The sequence below is a fragment of the Pelodiscus sinensis genome, chromosome 7, assembly GCF_049634645.1.
Source record: "Pelodiscus sinensis isolate JC-2024 chromosome 7, ASM4963464v1, whole genome shotgun sequence".
NCBI lineage: Eukaryota > Metazoa > Chordata > Testudines > Trionychidae > Pelodiscus > Pelodiscus sinensis.
In genome coordinates, this window is record NC_134717.1 from 42,027,718 (window position 1) to 42,043,308 (window position 15,591).

A 15,591-nucleotide genomic window follows, 5' to 3' on the forward strand; every position below is an offset into this window, starting at 1 on the left:
GTTTTTGATATACTGTTTTTTTTTCTTATAATATTTCAGGTCTATCCGCTCCCTTTCTAGTGAGGGATGCAACCATGCTGATACCTTCAGCTTTGCTGTTGACCACACCAGCTATTTAAGACCATATAATCTCCAGGTCATAGATATACATCTCACTCAGTTCTCATTTCCCCAAAACTCAGAATGCTACAGTGAAGCACTTGCAGTCCCAGTGCCTAACAGATGACCAATGCTTAATTCCTGTATCGGTGAGGGATGTGGATGTGCCACCTCAGAAAGCACGACCTATGTTTAGCACTCTACCAGATCAAAATAGAGTAGAGGATGGTGGTCTGCCTGATCACAACCCCGTGATTTATTACTGAATAGAGAAGGAAAGAGACTGGAACAGTAAGTATGTTACAGTCCTATTTGCATGGGATAACATCAGGAGAATTCTCATCTGCAAATTGAGACTAGATACTCCCTTACATCAGAGGAGTGTTTGTTACAAACTTAAGTTTTGTTTGTGAGGCCCAACACCATTGTAAATACGTGTCAAAAAGGCAATATTTATTTCCTATAACTGAATCCGGGCAGGAAAAGAGTTTAAAAAATGGGGTCAAATTTTATATAAAGGAGGGGAGTGTTTGCTAAATGGCTGCAGCTGTCACTCTTGACAACCTAATGCTTAAAGTAACAGCATGGGTTTTTAAAATGAAAAAAGTTTCAAAGCTTATGTTAACATATTTGAACTTTTCAGGAAAATTTGTATAAAATTTTGAAATATTTAATTATACTTGAATTCAATTAAACCGATTTTAGTAACGTTTAAGAACAAATATGGCCAATCATTCTATGGCAAAGCATCGTAACAGTTTGCCTGTAATGAAAATCTTTTGAAAGAATAAAAGATTTCATGTGGAATTACTGATGTAAAAAAACCTTTGCTTATATCGTGGCTACCCATAGCTTAACATAAGTTTTGATTATCAGAACAAGTCATGGCCCTTAAACTATTCCAGTGTAGATTAATACTTTTTTTTTTTCCTCCTCCACTGACTGTGGTGGAAATTAACCGTTTAGTAAATTTCAGAATGTGTAGTATTTACCCCTAGACATGAGGGTTGACTTACTTTGTTTGATTTACTTCACTACAGTAGCTGGTTAAAAACATTGATTTTATACACACATCTTCATTGCTGAAAAAATAATCAGTGAGATGGTTGTCAAGTATCAACAGAAAAATGAACTGGCTGCAACTAAGGTGAAATGGATAGTTCTCTTGAAATACTGGGATTCAGCTATATATTTATATTTGAATTTTTGCTTGTGTGTGGCAAAGTGAAACTGCAAGGTAATTTTTTATCATATTGAAGCAATAAATATGTCCATTGATGCAATTTATAAAAATCAAACTTTCAGCTGTCTTATTCTTTGGGTGATTGGGGCCTGAAAAGTTCCAAGGAGTTATCCATCCCTTTCAGGTGCTAGAGGCTGAAGTAGTCAGTATTCTTCTGCCGAGGAGGGAGGCTCTCTTTCAAAGACTCCACATGCACCACAACCAGTCACTTCATCTGTACCTCTCTGCTCCTGTTCAACTGCCACAGCACTGCAGAGACAGGCTTTTGAAACTACTATTTAGGTATCGTCAAACATGGTGCAGAAGCTGGCAGAAGACAAAACCTTAGGACACAACAACCACCTCCATTCCATTGATCAGCCAGCCCTTCACTTATTCCTCACATACACAAGGGGGAGGGAATCCAGGGTGAGATGGAAACAATGCCAGGCATTGCAGTCTTGTAGCACCCTAGAATTCTGACCAACCTGTTCCAGTAGACATATTGTCCTCCTTTGCCAGCAACAAATCACTTCTTGATCACTCAACCTCTGGAAATTGATTGACTAGATGTCAAGGATAATCTAATTTCTTAGGAATTAAAGTTAAGCAAAGCAATATGTTTTCTTAATTAAAAACACTAAAATAAATAGAGAAGACATTTAATAGACATGTATTTTTAAATTTTATTTGAAAATGAGAATGAATGTGCATTTCCACAGATCTTACCTCTTCTGAATTCCAGAAAATTTTTCCATATTTTAAACACTTGAGAAATGTCAGACATTGAAATGATCATTTAAATAAAAAATGAAAAACTAATTCATATTTTTAAAGGAGAACTTGGTCCACATAATTGAAATATTTTAACTAGAAATTCAGAATGCTAAGACTTTGTAATTTTCTGCTCCACTCCATGATGGAATTAGTATTTTTAATCCATTATTCTTCTGAAATCTAATTAAGGATGTGCTTTTGTAATTTCTAGAAGCTATTATGTAATTACACAAGAACACATATCAAACCATGTTCTAAACTATTTCAAGAATCAAATCCTCCTTTAAAAAGAAAGTCTGTCATCTACAATTGAACAATTAAATACAATGCAGTAACCCAGTGCTTTCTTGAAAATTGTAGAAAACATTTATTATCTCTGTCTTAAGTATGGAAAAACAGTATGGTTAAAAATTAGCAAATATATAGATTTGGTCCCCAAAAATCTTGTAGCGAGTAGAAAAGAGAAATACTAATTGCAAATGGATCTTATTTATAGCATAAAACTATAAAACTATATTATTTAGGAAAACTATGCAAAAATGAACTTTTTATTTATGTTTACACCCTGTTCCAACACCCCATAGTAGCTTGCAAAGAGAATATAGTGTTATACTTTCACATAAGTAGTTTGTGAATACTACTTATACATTTTTCAGTAAGTTGCAACACAAGAAATTCAAAAATCAGCATATATTACAGTACATTCTGAATTAAAAATGGACTACCAGGAAAACACAAGATTTTAAAGAAAACAATTCATTACATTTGAAATAACATGCTTTGTTCTTTTTAAATAAATTTGAAATTGCTGTTTTCTTAATTTTTTTTATTATACAACATTAGTGGCAACAGATAAACAGTGTCACACTGAATTTGATGGTAGGATTTTCTATTGATCATGTACCCAGTTAAACTGAGTATTTATAGTTTGTCAACTGCAAGAGTTGGCTAATATCTGAATGAATACTTCCCACCCTCCCACACCTCATATCCCACTTTCTACAAACATACAAGTTTCAATGGATATTTCAGGGATATGGTGTTTTTATATAGCAGTCTTAGACACACGCACAGTACTTAAGGCAGAAAGTTAAATTATTGACTATTAGTACAGGCAGAGTCAACTAGATATAAAATATTGAAAACATTTCATTTTAATGGAACATGTAATGAGGAGGTACTACAGACATTAAAGTAAATAACCTACCATGTTAAACTGTTGCACTTTCCCTCCTCAATTGTACAATTATGTACAATTTTTGTTTCACTTCTTCAAGGTGAAGTAAGTCTGTACTAAAATAAAACTACATCATTTTAGCAGCTTGATTCTATGGCAGCAACCACTCTGCCACTCTTGCGAACTTCTCTTTCCTTCTTTTGAACTTTTTCTTTCTGCTTTTCCAGTTTCTCTTGTGTTTTTTTAATATCCTTAATTTTCTTCTTTATTGTGGCTCGGTCATTTTGGCTGGAAACCCCCAGAGCCTTTAAGAGAAATTGTATTTTTAGGTACTCTGCTTTCAGACAGAGGCATCAACCCTAGTTTCAAGGAAGTATTACACAAGCTACAGTAAACTACAGTTCTTTACATCGGAGACAAAGGGAATAAATCTATAGAAGATAATTTACATTTAATGATAATTTCCACTACATGCATCTGACGAAGTGGGTCTTTGCCCACGAAAGCTTATGCTCCAACACTTTGGTTAGTCTATAAGGTGCCACAGGACTCCTCGCCGCTTTTATTTTTAATGTAATATGATGGATACCTTGCTGAGAAACGGGAGCAAGGGAGATGGGCAGCTTTTGTATTATGAATAGCATGTTTCACAGGAAGTAAACCATCTGAGACTTTCTAATAAAATCAAACTAAACTCTTATCTCTGGCTCCCCTGATACAGCTGCATTTTACATACACTGACTGCTGTTACTGTATTCCTACTTCCCCAGTTCCTTTACTGAAAATGTGGCTGAACTCATATCAATCACCTATGGCTGCAAACTGCTGGGCCCTGCCAGAGCTGAAGCCAGCTCTTTGCAGCAGCTCAGGGAGACAGAGCTGGGGTACACCCCGGGGCCCTCTGAGCTGTTGCACAGCAGCCAGCTTCAGCAGCTGCCACATGGTAGATGGCTGCTGTACCTGAGGCAGCTGTTTGTGGTGGGTTTGGCGGCCGGGGCATACCCTGGCCCCGGAGCCACCGCAGAGCAGCCAGCTTCAGTTCCAGCAGCCAACATGTGATGGGTGGCTGCTGCAGTGGCCCCTTGGCAGACCAACAACATTTTATTTGCATATTTATTATTTGCATATAAAATGCTACCTGTCTGCCAAAAGTTTGTGAAGGGGTTTGCCAGTTCATGGTATTAAAAAGGTTGGGAACTAATGACCTATGGTATTTAGTCGATTGAGAAAAATACCCATGAAACAAACTTGCAGGAATCTAACAAGCAACTTAAGATCAAGTCACGTACAATTCTTGGAGGTTCAGTGAAGTACATGAAACCAAGGGCATGTCTACACTAGGAGACAAGGTCAAAATTATTAAGGCTGACTTTTTAGCACCTGATGTTGTAAAATCAAAGGTGCATGCCCCCACTCTGGTGCAAATTTTAACACCGCTAAGGCAAAGTAATAAAAAAAAGCCAAAATCCAACTTAAAAAATGGTTTCAAGACACATTAAGGAAAAGCGCATTTATGTCCATTTTTTAAATCATTTCATTAGAAGCAAAAAGGGGGAAGCTCAAAGATTCCAAGCCCTCACCCCTTAAAAAAATTGAAGTATTTTTTTCTGAGGTGACTTTACCTTGGAAATTAAGGTTCTGTTTGCTCTTGAAGACATTATCATGAATGAAGTTGAAAAGACAACATAATGGTGAGATCTAAGTAACTGAAGAGATTTTTATTTTCTGTTTAAAAATCTGGTTTTTTAGTAACATGTATTTTACTCCCCTGCCGGCACTAACCCTAATTTCCCGTGAGCCCATACCAATCACTTCTATTGCACTACTCCATTCTCATTCCCTTCCTAAACCTTTTTTTAGCTTTTCATTGCCCTTTGATTCCTTTTACAATGCAAGCCCACACTATTCTCTACAATCCTCAAACACCACCACACATCCCACAAGAGTTTCTCTCCAAGAGCTTCACCCTCTCTCTCCTAGTCACCTCAACTTTTCAGCAATGCAGCCTACAACTGCTGTATATAATCCCCCCCTTCAGCTCTTTATTTCAGCCCTTTCAGTATTTTTTTCTTCTCCATTCTACTGAAATGATCTACTAATCTCGCCCCTCCCCAAACCTCACGTCTTTAGTTCTACTCTTTATACCTTTCTGTTGCTTTTGATCAGGGATGTAAAATGCCATTTAATTAGTTAACTCGTTAAATGTTAAGTTTAACCGATTAACGATTTAACAGGGGAGGGTTAGCGCCCCTGCATTTGTCACAACTGGGTTGGAGCAGGCCTCGGCCAGGGGCCTGCTCCCAGGTAATGGTTAACCATTAACCCCACTGTTAAGGTTATGCATTCACATCCCTACTTTTGATCATGCCCTTCTTAATACTCCATCCTCATTGCTCCTGAATCTCCTATGTCTCGGGTCACATACAGTAGCACTTATTTTGGTGTAACTAAATAAGGGATTTGGAAAAGCCACCCTCTAAGCACTGTAAGTCTCACTGACCTAAGTGCCGGTGTACACAGCACTGTCAGCAGGAGAAGCTCTCCCAGAGGCATAGCTACTGCTGCTCAGGGAGATGGATTAATGACATTGACAGAGGAGCTCTATCCCATTGGCATACAACGTGCAGTAGCAACACTACAGTGGCACAGCTATATCAATACAGCTGTGTAATGTAGAAATTCTACTGTAGACCTCAGCCTGTTCCTTCACTGCCCATTCAGAGAGGGTTCTCCAGGACTCAGTCCTTAGGTCAGGAGTAGGGAACCTAAGGCACGGGCTGGATTCGGCCACTGGCTTGCCTGGATCCAGCCCGTGAGGCTCAGGGCACCCCACCCCCAGCACTGGACCCCACACCAGCATTGTCCCCATTTCCCTCCTACCCCAACTAGGGATATAAGCGAGTAGTGGACTAGTTGACTACCTGATAAGTCTAGGCTTATTGGGTAGTCAATTCGACTACTCGCATTCCACATACCCCCTTGCCGCCTCTATATCAGAGGCAGCCAGAGGGAGGAGGAAGCAGAAACTAGTGCTGGGGGGACCAGCTTAAAAGTCGGTTCCCCCTCAATACTGTCACTGTGGTGCCGTCTGCCCCCCGTCGCTGCTGCAGAGGCAACGGGGGGAGGGGGAGAAGCAGGGGAGGGTGCTCCGGCAACAGACCCTGTCTGCGGAAGGTCCCAACTTGCCTGCAGCCTGCCCCCCAGCTCCTACTGCGTTTTATATTGCAGACACATAGCAGGGTTTGGTTCTGGCACAAGCTGGCACTGAACCAAGCTGCCTACCTGCCTAGCTCATACTATGTTTTAAATGCAGAGCCTGGGCAGATCTGATCTAAAAGGCAATAGGAGCCAGGCAGGCCAGCTCAGTCCCTGCTCACACAGGGGCTGGGACCAAACCCCTCTATGGCTCTGCAGTTTTAAAATACAGTAGGAGCTCAGGGGACAGGCTGCCCAGCTCCTACTGCATTTTAAATTGCAGAGCTCTGTAGAGAGGTTTGGTCCCGGCCCAAGCTGACTGCCTTCCCCTACCAACTAATCGAGTAATTGATAAAAATTCTATCAACTACTCGATTAGTAAAATAACCACATTTTAACATCCCTAACCCTGACCTCCCAACCCCTTCCTCGCAGCTTCCTCCCACACACTGAACCCCTCATTTTTGGCCTCACCCCCGATGCTAGGGGGCAACTCATAAAATCTACTAGTCCAGGCCCCGTAGGCTCTGGTGTGAATGTGTGTCTTTCTGCTTCTGTCAGAACCACATCAGTGTGGGTTTTTTTCCTTCGCTTCTCACTTTTGTACAGCCACTGACAGATTTTTATATGGGTCAGCAGCCCCTGACATAAAATGGCTCCCCACCCCTGCCGTAGGTCTTTGTTCTTCTTATTTTACTCTGAGTGAGCTCATCCATTTACACAGCATTAAGTATCATTCTTGTGATTCTTCAAAAAGCTCTGCTCTTTCTTTGCAACCAGTACTATATTTCAATCTCCCTCACACATGTGACCCTCTTGGATATCTTGCTATCAGCTTAAACTCAATATGGCCAAAACCAAACACCTAAGCTCCTTCTTAAATTGCCTCCATTTTCCCCTTCTGTTGACACTGCCACCGTTCTCCCTGTCAATTAAGGCATGTGTTAAAAGTAGAAGTCCCCAAACAGAGGGCTGTATCCCCATGGCGTGAGATGAAAGAGGAGAATGATGTGGGGAGGAGAGCATGGTAGAGTCAAGCCAGCCCCAACAAGGGGCAGGAAGGAAGCTACAGCTAGCCACTCCCGGTCCCCAGCTTTGCTCCAATCCCTTATCCTCCACCCTTGGCACAGCTCTACTGCCAGTTCCACCCTCAATCTTAGCCACTTGCCACATCTTTCCCAGCCTGGGGCCACGGTAGGGGGCAGGGCTGCGAGCAGAGTCATCCTTGGCCCCAGCTCACAGCCCCCAGATCTGGCCCTCATGCCCTTGATTTGAGTTTCCCACTCTGCCCTGGAGCAGTGTCCCCTCCCAGCCTTAGAAAAGGTACAGACATTTCTCTCTAGTCTATTTTCCCTGTATACCTGACAGTTACACTTCTCTATAGTCTCTTTCTTTTAAATTTTGTTCCCAGGTTCTTATACTTTAGCACAGCATAAACCCAAGCACTGCAGTCCCCTTTAAAAAAATTCATTAGACTTCTAAATAAATTCATAGAAGCATTACCACTAGTCTTAGTTTGCAAAAGCATGTTCATTACTTAAAATTTAGAGTAAAATTGCCCCAAGCAAGGTACTTTTTAGGCAACTGAAACTACTATAATATTAAAGGTAGGAGTAGTAAGACTGAAAACATCTTCCATAATTTTAACCTGCAAGGTGTTTATACATTTCATCTTCTTTAATGACACTATTGTATTAATAGGAACAATAACATTTGTGAGTAGAATGCATTTCAATTTTTGATCAGCAGAGGGCAGCATCTGATTTCAGTATCCTATACTTCTTAACTCCATTCATCTGAAAATGTGGGTTGTGCCCATGAAAGCTCATGATATCATCTACATGTTTTGTTAGATTCTAAACTGCTGCAGAACTATTCATTGTTTTTTAATTTTTTTCAGTTACAGACTAATACACAGCTACCCTTCTGAAACTGATAATAGTGTTATTTTATATTGGGGAACTCCCAGTGGAACACTGTGAAAATGACTGCTTGAAGCACACTTCCCAAACATAGTTACATTTATCTGTTAAGTTAATGGATATCACTTTCTCTATTGTCCAAAGAAACATTTCTATGTTAAAATTACAGGAAACTTAGACTTGCAAATCTATTCCAAGAAGCAGATGTATTTAAAAAGGCAAAGTTAAAGGTACACAGAGCTACATTTTTCCTTCATAAAAAGATTTTCTAATCCTGCTATTAATCACTAGATTTTGATTTCCAACTATACTGAATTCTGAGAAATCTTTTAGCATAATACCTTGACAATCCAAAAGCACTCCAGTAGCATGCATGAACAAAGAAGAACTGGACTGGACATATAGCATGCAATTATCAGAGGGAAAATGACTACCTCAAGGTGGCAGCTGGTTGTCTCTAACTGTATTTTTTAAACCCAGATATATATCAAGAAATCGTGCAAGGAAGGGCTTTTCTTAAAAAAAAAAAAATCACAGTAGGCTGTTCAACAACAGCCAAATCAGAAAGTAGTAAGATCTTAGTGTAGAGGTGGACAATAATTTTTTATTGGGGGGAGGGAGGAAGAAGAGAGAACACTAGGGTTGCCAGGTCTCTGGTTTTGAACCAGACACTTCAGTATTTGAGCTTTCTGTTCAGGAAACAAAGTGAGAAAATATAAATGAGAAAATAAAAATCTCCAGTATTTTCTAAATAAGATGTAATGTAGATTGTGATGTAATGTCAAGTGTGTCCAGTATTTTTGTTGAAACCATCTGGCAACCCTAGGGGCGACTCCAAGATTTTGGAAAGTGGTCGAGGGCCATACTCTTCCATGATATTAATGGAGGAGATGCGAAGTCTGAGATGGAGGTTAGGTGCAGAAGGGCGCTTGGGGTGCAGGAGGGAGACTGGAGTCTGGGAGGGAGTTGGGATGAAGCAGGCTGTTGTGACCTAGGGCAGGCGACTGGAGTGCAGGGGTTTCGGATGTAACCTAGGATAGGAGAGTACTGTGATCTGGGGCAGGAGATTGGAATACCAGATCTGGGAGGGGGTATGGGTGTAGGAGGGGGACAGAGAGGGTTTGGGTATGTTTGGGGGAGGGGGGAAGAGTTGGGGCAGGAAAAGGCTGGGATGCCAGAAGCAGGCTGTGGCTAAGAGACTTACTTGCCAGCTGCCAAACTAGCCTGCTTGCCTGCCTGCAGAAGTTAAAATGTTTCCCAGCCAGCCTGCTTGCTTGGCAGGCCATGTGCATCATGAATAACTGATTCCAAGAGAGGGGGCGTGATTCTTCTTAGCTGCCTCTTAGTTCAAGAAGCAGGTCCCATTGGCTGGTTTCTGCTAGAAACTGGTCAATGGGAATGTACTAGGGGCAGGGCAGCTCCTAAAACTTCCCTCTTCCCCACCAGTTTTAAAACAGAAACAGAGCCCTTCCAGTTGCATTTGTGCATGGCGCTCAGGGCTGCGGGTCAAGTCTGGAAGCCTGCCTGGGGCTTCCCTCTGCCTTCATGGGCTGGATCTGGAGGTTTGGAGGGCCAAATCTGGCCCATGGGCCGTATTATACCCAGTCCTGTCTTAGGGAAAGAGGGCCGAATTTTCATCTAAGAGCTGTGGATCTGGATGAAAAACAAATTTCAGCATAGTATGCTCCAGTTCAATGTATGAGAGTGAGTCAGGACCTATTTTGCCACTTGAGAAAAAACACACAAATCCCATTTGGGTATTAATTGTTTTGCATATTAATTGTTTTGCATTTTAACACATTGCCACTAAGAAACAACTGTTTCATTTGTTCTTTCATTTTATTGTATCCTTTTCATATTGTTTTGATTTACGTCACCTTTAATTTGATGTAATTCACTAAGTGATCCTGTACTCCACCATAGCAAGCACACAGCAGTAACTGTCACTCACAAAAAGAGAACAGAACAGAATTCATCTATATTTAAATGAAGTATATGAATGGTCAGACAAAACCTCCACACATATTTATAAATTACAAATACACATGGGGCTAACTACTTACCTTCAACTTATCACTGTCAAGCAGCATTAATTGCTGTCCATCTATATTCTTGGCGGTGAACTCTGTAATATATTGCTCCATGTTCATCCCCATTAACCAATGGCATACCTGTTGTGTCGTCCACTCAGAAATTGGTCTACTGTGCCACTGATTTTGTTTTCCTGTTGCTACACAATCATCCTCTAGTGCCTAACCAATAAAGAAAAATACAGTGACTAGTTTAAAATGAAACATTTCTCCAATTTAACTGTACATCAAATTTCAGTTATTGACTGAGTTTGGGTACCAAAGTTTTTTCAATATAATTTTAGCAATTTTATCACACAAAATCAATTTACAATCAATTCTGAACTTGAAAATTAAATATAAAACTTATAAACGTTTTATTTTGATCTAAATTTAAGTAAATTGATTTTAAAGTTTTAAAAGTTGCTCTGGACCTATATAGGACTTGCAATCAATAGTATAACAAGCAGTTTTTTTTGTGCTCATGGTTCTCCCTAAGTGAACACATTCAGGTGGCCTGGAAAATAGGTGTTAAGTAAACCTGTTCATACTTTGCAAAAATTATCCCCAAAATTAGAATTCCCAATAGCTGTTTGCTTTAATCATGTTTGTATTCATTGTTGATAAACACAATCAAATATGAAAATGTCTCTGAATAATGCATTTAGTTCATAAATCGCATAGTGTTAGTTGCATAATGCAACTTTAGCCAGAATTTTAGTCACCATGTACCGGACATGCAGTTAGAATAAAGTTTGGGGAGAGGAGCGGTTAGTTTTGTTTTGGAGTCTCTTGGCGTCACAAACATCTGGAGCACGTGTCCTACTAATATATATTTTGCGTTACAGCATCAGATCGAGGAATCCTGAACTCTGGTACTCGGAAATATATTGCTTTCAAAACTGGTTAAAAAAAATCCTTTTCCAATCCCATTAGTAAAAGTGACGAGGAGTTCTGTGGCACCTTATAGACTAACTGAAGTGTAGGAGCATAAGCTTTCGTGGGCAAAGACCCACTTCGTCAGATGCATGTAGTGGAAATATCCAGAGGCAGGTATAAATATGCAGGCCAGGATCAGGCTGGAGATGACGAGGTGGATCCAATCAAGGAGGATGAGGCCCACTTCTAGCAGCTGATCTGGAGGTGTGAATTCCAAGAGAGCAGAAGCTGCTTTTGTAGTTAGCAAGCCATTCACAGTCTTGCTAACTACAAAAGCAGCTTCTGCTCTCTTGGAATTCACACCTCCAGATCAGCTGCTAGAAGTGGGCCTCATCCTCCTTGATTGGATCCACCTCGTCATCTCCAGCCTGATCCTGGCCTGCATATTTATACCTGCCTCTGGATATTTCCACTACATGCATCTGACGAAGTGGGTCTTTGCCCATGAAAGCTTATGCTCCTACACTTCAGTTAGTCTATAAGGTGCCACAGGACTCCTCGTCACTTTTGCAGATTCAGACTAACACGGCTACCCCTCTGATACTTAATCCCATTAGTAGTTTGTACAGTTGACTTTCTCTCTGAACTTCAGGAAACTACTGCCTGACATCTGAGGTAGAAAAATCCAGTACATTGAGTATTTCACACAACACTGCTTTGAAGCTATTTTGTAAAATTGTGAGACCTTCTTGTATGTGTCAACTAGGGGTGTGAAAGTTTAACTGTCAAAGGAAGCAGTGCGGGGAAAGGCGACACTCAGGAAAGCTGGCTGCAGGGCCATATGCTGCTGTGAATGCTGAGAGCCTAGAAGCAGGGGGCAGAGGCTTCTCACACTGCTTCCACCCCCAGCAGCTCCCACTGGTCGTTTCCAGTCAATAGCCGCTGTCTGTTGCTACAGGACAGGCAGTATGTGAAGTGCCCCTTCCCCCAGGCTCAAAGCAGCAAACATGGCCCCTGTAGCTACTATGAGCTGTACAAGAGTGTGGAAGGTAGGGTTGCTGGCTTGGAGCCATCCAGGTAAGGTCTCCCAGCCAGAGCCTACCTCTGCCAACCGAGCCCTTTCCTTCCCTCCCCTAACCTTCTGCTCCCTCTGTCTCCCACCCCATGTAACCCAAACTTTCTGCATCCCTGCTCTAGCCTTCAGACACTTTCCCAGACACTGCACCCCTTAGCTTACCCCTCCTCAGGTTACAGTCCCCTCCAAGACCTTACACCCCACTCTGCTATCCCTGGTCATAGCCCAAATCCCTGCATCACCTCGTGCACTCCTGACTCAGGTTACAACCCCCTCCCAGATCCTGCACTCCCTCCTCGTACACCTCTCCCCCACACAAGAATTCTCTCCTGCACCCATATCCCTTCCAGACTCTGCACCCCAATCCCCCGTCCCAGGTCACAACCAAAACCCCTGCACCCGTACCCCAGGTCACACTCCCGGGTGCCATTTTTTGAAATTGACAAGACTGGACTTACTGCCCGCATCTACATGCGGCAGTGAAACAGCCGTTCGAAATAAAACCCTATTTCGAACTACCTATTATTCCTCCTGCAATGAGGTTTAACAGGTAGTTCAAAATAGGGCTTTATTTCGAACGGCCGTTTCACAGCCGTGTGTAGACGCGAGCAGTTAGTTCGGTCTTGTCAATTAAAAAAAAATGGTGCCCGGCTAGGAAGATGCAAATCAAGCGCGGGATATTTAAATCCCAGGCTTGATTTGCAATTTCGAATGCCTACATTTGAAGCCCTATTTCGAATTAGGCTGCGAGTGTAGACATACTTTAACAGATTTATTTGGGCATAAGCTTTTGTGGATTAAAAACCATTTCGTCAGATGCCTGATGAAGTGCTTTTTACCCACAAATGCTTATGTCCAAATACATCTGCTAGTCTATAAAGTGCCAAAGGGCTCCTCATTGTTTTTGCAGACTAACAGGGCTACCCTTCTGGGAATCATATTGTTGTCATTCCAGAACACCAGTACTTAGGCTGATATATTTCAGATAGACAACCTCAGGGACCTGCTTTCCCCTGTTGCATTAAGTGGACACTTAGTATATCAGAGAATCTCGATCAGTTTATCTGTTATAGCTATGTAGTTCCCAGGGAAGATCTGTGCTGGCCTAACCTACTCCTGATGGCAACACTCAAAGGCGCTGACACTCAGGCTATGTCTACACTACAATGTTTTTGCGCAAAAACCTTGGAAACGTCCACACCTCAAATGAGCTCTTGTGCAATTAAATGGGCAGTTAAACGGCAGAAGGGAGGGCTATTTCCACTGTAGGTAAGCCTCCTTTTCTGAGGCATAACTGCTTTTAGTGCTACAGCTATTGTGCAAAAAGGCCAGCGTGGACACTCCAGAGGGGTTTCTTGCACAAGAAACCCCTATGGAAAAAGCACAGGTGCTCTGATGGCCATTCTGTGAATGGCCATCAGAGCTTTCTTGCACAAGAGCATCCAGCAGTGGCCCCACAGTATGCTAATATCTTTATGGCTGACCTAGAACAACATTTCCTCAACTCCCGTCCCCTTTTACCCCTTCTCTACTTACGCTATATCGATGACATCTTTATGATCTGGACGCATGGCCAAGAAACGCTGGAGACATTCCACAGAGATTTCAACAACCTACACCCCACCATCAACCTCAGCCTGGACCATTCTACACGAGAGATCCACTTCCTGAACACCACAGTACAAATCAGCAATGGAAAATTAGACACCACTCTCTACAGAAAACCCACTGACTCATACAGTTACCTACATGCTTCCAGCTCCCATCCAGAACACACCATACGATCCATCATCTATAGCCAAGCCCTTCGATACAACCGCATCTGCTCTAATCCCACTGACAGAGACCAGAAACTTCAGGATCTCTACCAAGCATTTATAAACCTCAACTACCCTCCCGGAGAAATAAAAAAGCAAATTGAAAGAGCCAGATGAATACCTAGAAACCATCTACTTCAAGACAGACCCAAGAAAACCAACAATAGAACATTGCTTGTCATCACTTACAGCCCCCAACTTAAACCTGTCCAACACATTATCAATAAACTACAGCCTATACTGGAACAGGATACTAAACTCCAAGAGGCTCCTTAGACAGACCCATAGTCTCCTACAGACAACCGCCTAACCTCAAGATGATTCTTACCAACAACCACAGGACATACCACACTAATACCAACCCTGGTACCTTCCCTTGCAACAAACCCCGTTGCCAACTTTGTCCACATATTCACTCTGCTGATACCATTATTGGACCTAACCAAGTGAGTTATAAGATCAAGAACACATATTCCTGCACATCCAGAAATATAATTTATGCTATCATGTGCCGAAAGTGTCCGTCTGCTATGTACATTGGACAAACGTCTCAGACACTTCGCCAAAGGATCAATGCCCACAAAACAGATATTAGACAGAATCACAAAGAAAAAACAGTTTCTTGCTATTTCAACCAGAAAGGACATTGTCTCAATGACTTAATTACCTGCATCCTGCTTCAAAAGCCTTTTAAGACTGCACTTGAAAGAGAATTCTCTGAACTGTTATTCATGCTTAAATTCGACACTTTACACCTGAGTCTGAATAAACAATCTAATTATCTTGCCCATTACAAAGATAGCTTCCCCAATTATAACCTCTAATATCATTAGCTCACAGACATTTACCTCCCCCCCCATCCTCCTTCTGTTCTGAAATTTGATTTGTCCTTTTCATATGTGTTCATCTTTTTAAATTGTATCCTTTGGTATATATGGTTGTGACAATTTTCTTCCACTATTTGATCTGAGGAAGTGGGTCTGGCCCACGAAAGCTCATCACCTAATAAACCATCTTGTTAGTCTTTAAAGTGCTACATAGTCCTGTATTTTGTTTCAGCAGTGTAGACGCTCTCTTGCGCAAAAGAACATCGCTTTTGCGGTGTGCTTTGACGTGTGGACGTGCTCTTGTGCAAAAAGATTTTGCACAAAAACTCTAGAGCAAAAGGCTTCTTGTGCACGAAGCCTGTAGTGTAGATGTAGCCTCAGTGATATCCTCAGATTATCATTCCCGAACCTAGACCCACCCCCTATGCTAGTGTTGCAATGCAGAAGCCACTTAACACTGATTATGCCTGCTCAAAGCTCCCCCACATCAACAGAATTCCCAGCTGGCCAGATCCAGCTTCTTTCCAGCTGC

The 15,591-nt window shown here is 41.7% G+C and overlaps 1 protein-coding gene across 8 annotated transcripts in view; it reads right to left on the bottom strand.

The window, feature by feature from the left end:
- Positions 1–1,993: 1,993 nt before the first annotated feature.
- Positions 1,994–15,591, bottom strand: part of LOC102463966 (neurabin-1-like) — a 93,949-nt gene continuing 80,351 nt past the window's right edge. For 5 of the 8 annotated variants that reach the window (XM_075933636.1, XM_075933631.1, XM_075933633.1 and 2 more), the window contains 2 exons: positions 10,456–10,644; positions 1,994–3,580 (listed from right to left, as the gene is read on the bottom strand). In XM_075933636.1, the coding sequence (XP_075789751.1) occupies positions 3,413–3,580; positions 10,456–10,644 (357 nt within the window). In that variant the 3' untranslated portion in view covers positions 1,994–3,412. Of the gene's footprint in view, positions 3,581–10,455; positions 10,645–15,591 lie in introns of those variants that run through there. The other 3 variants (XM_075933637.1, XM_075933635.1, XR_012905215.1) reach the window with 2 other exon arrangements.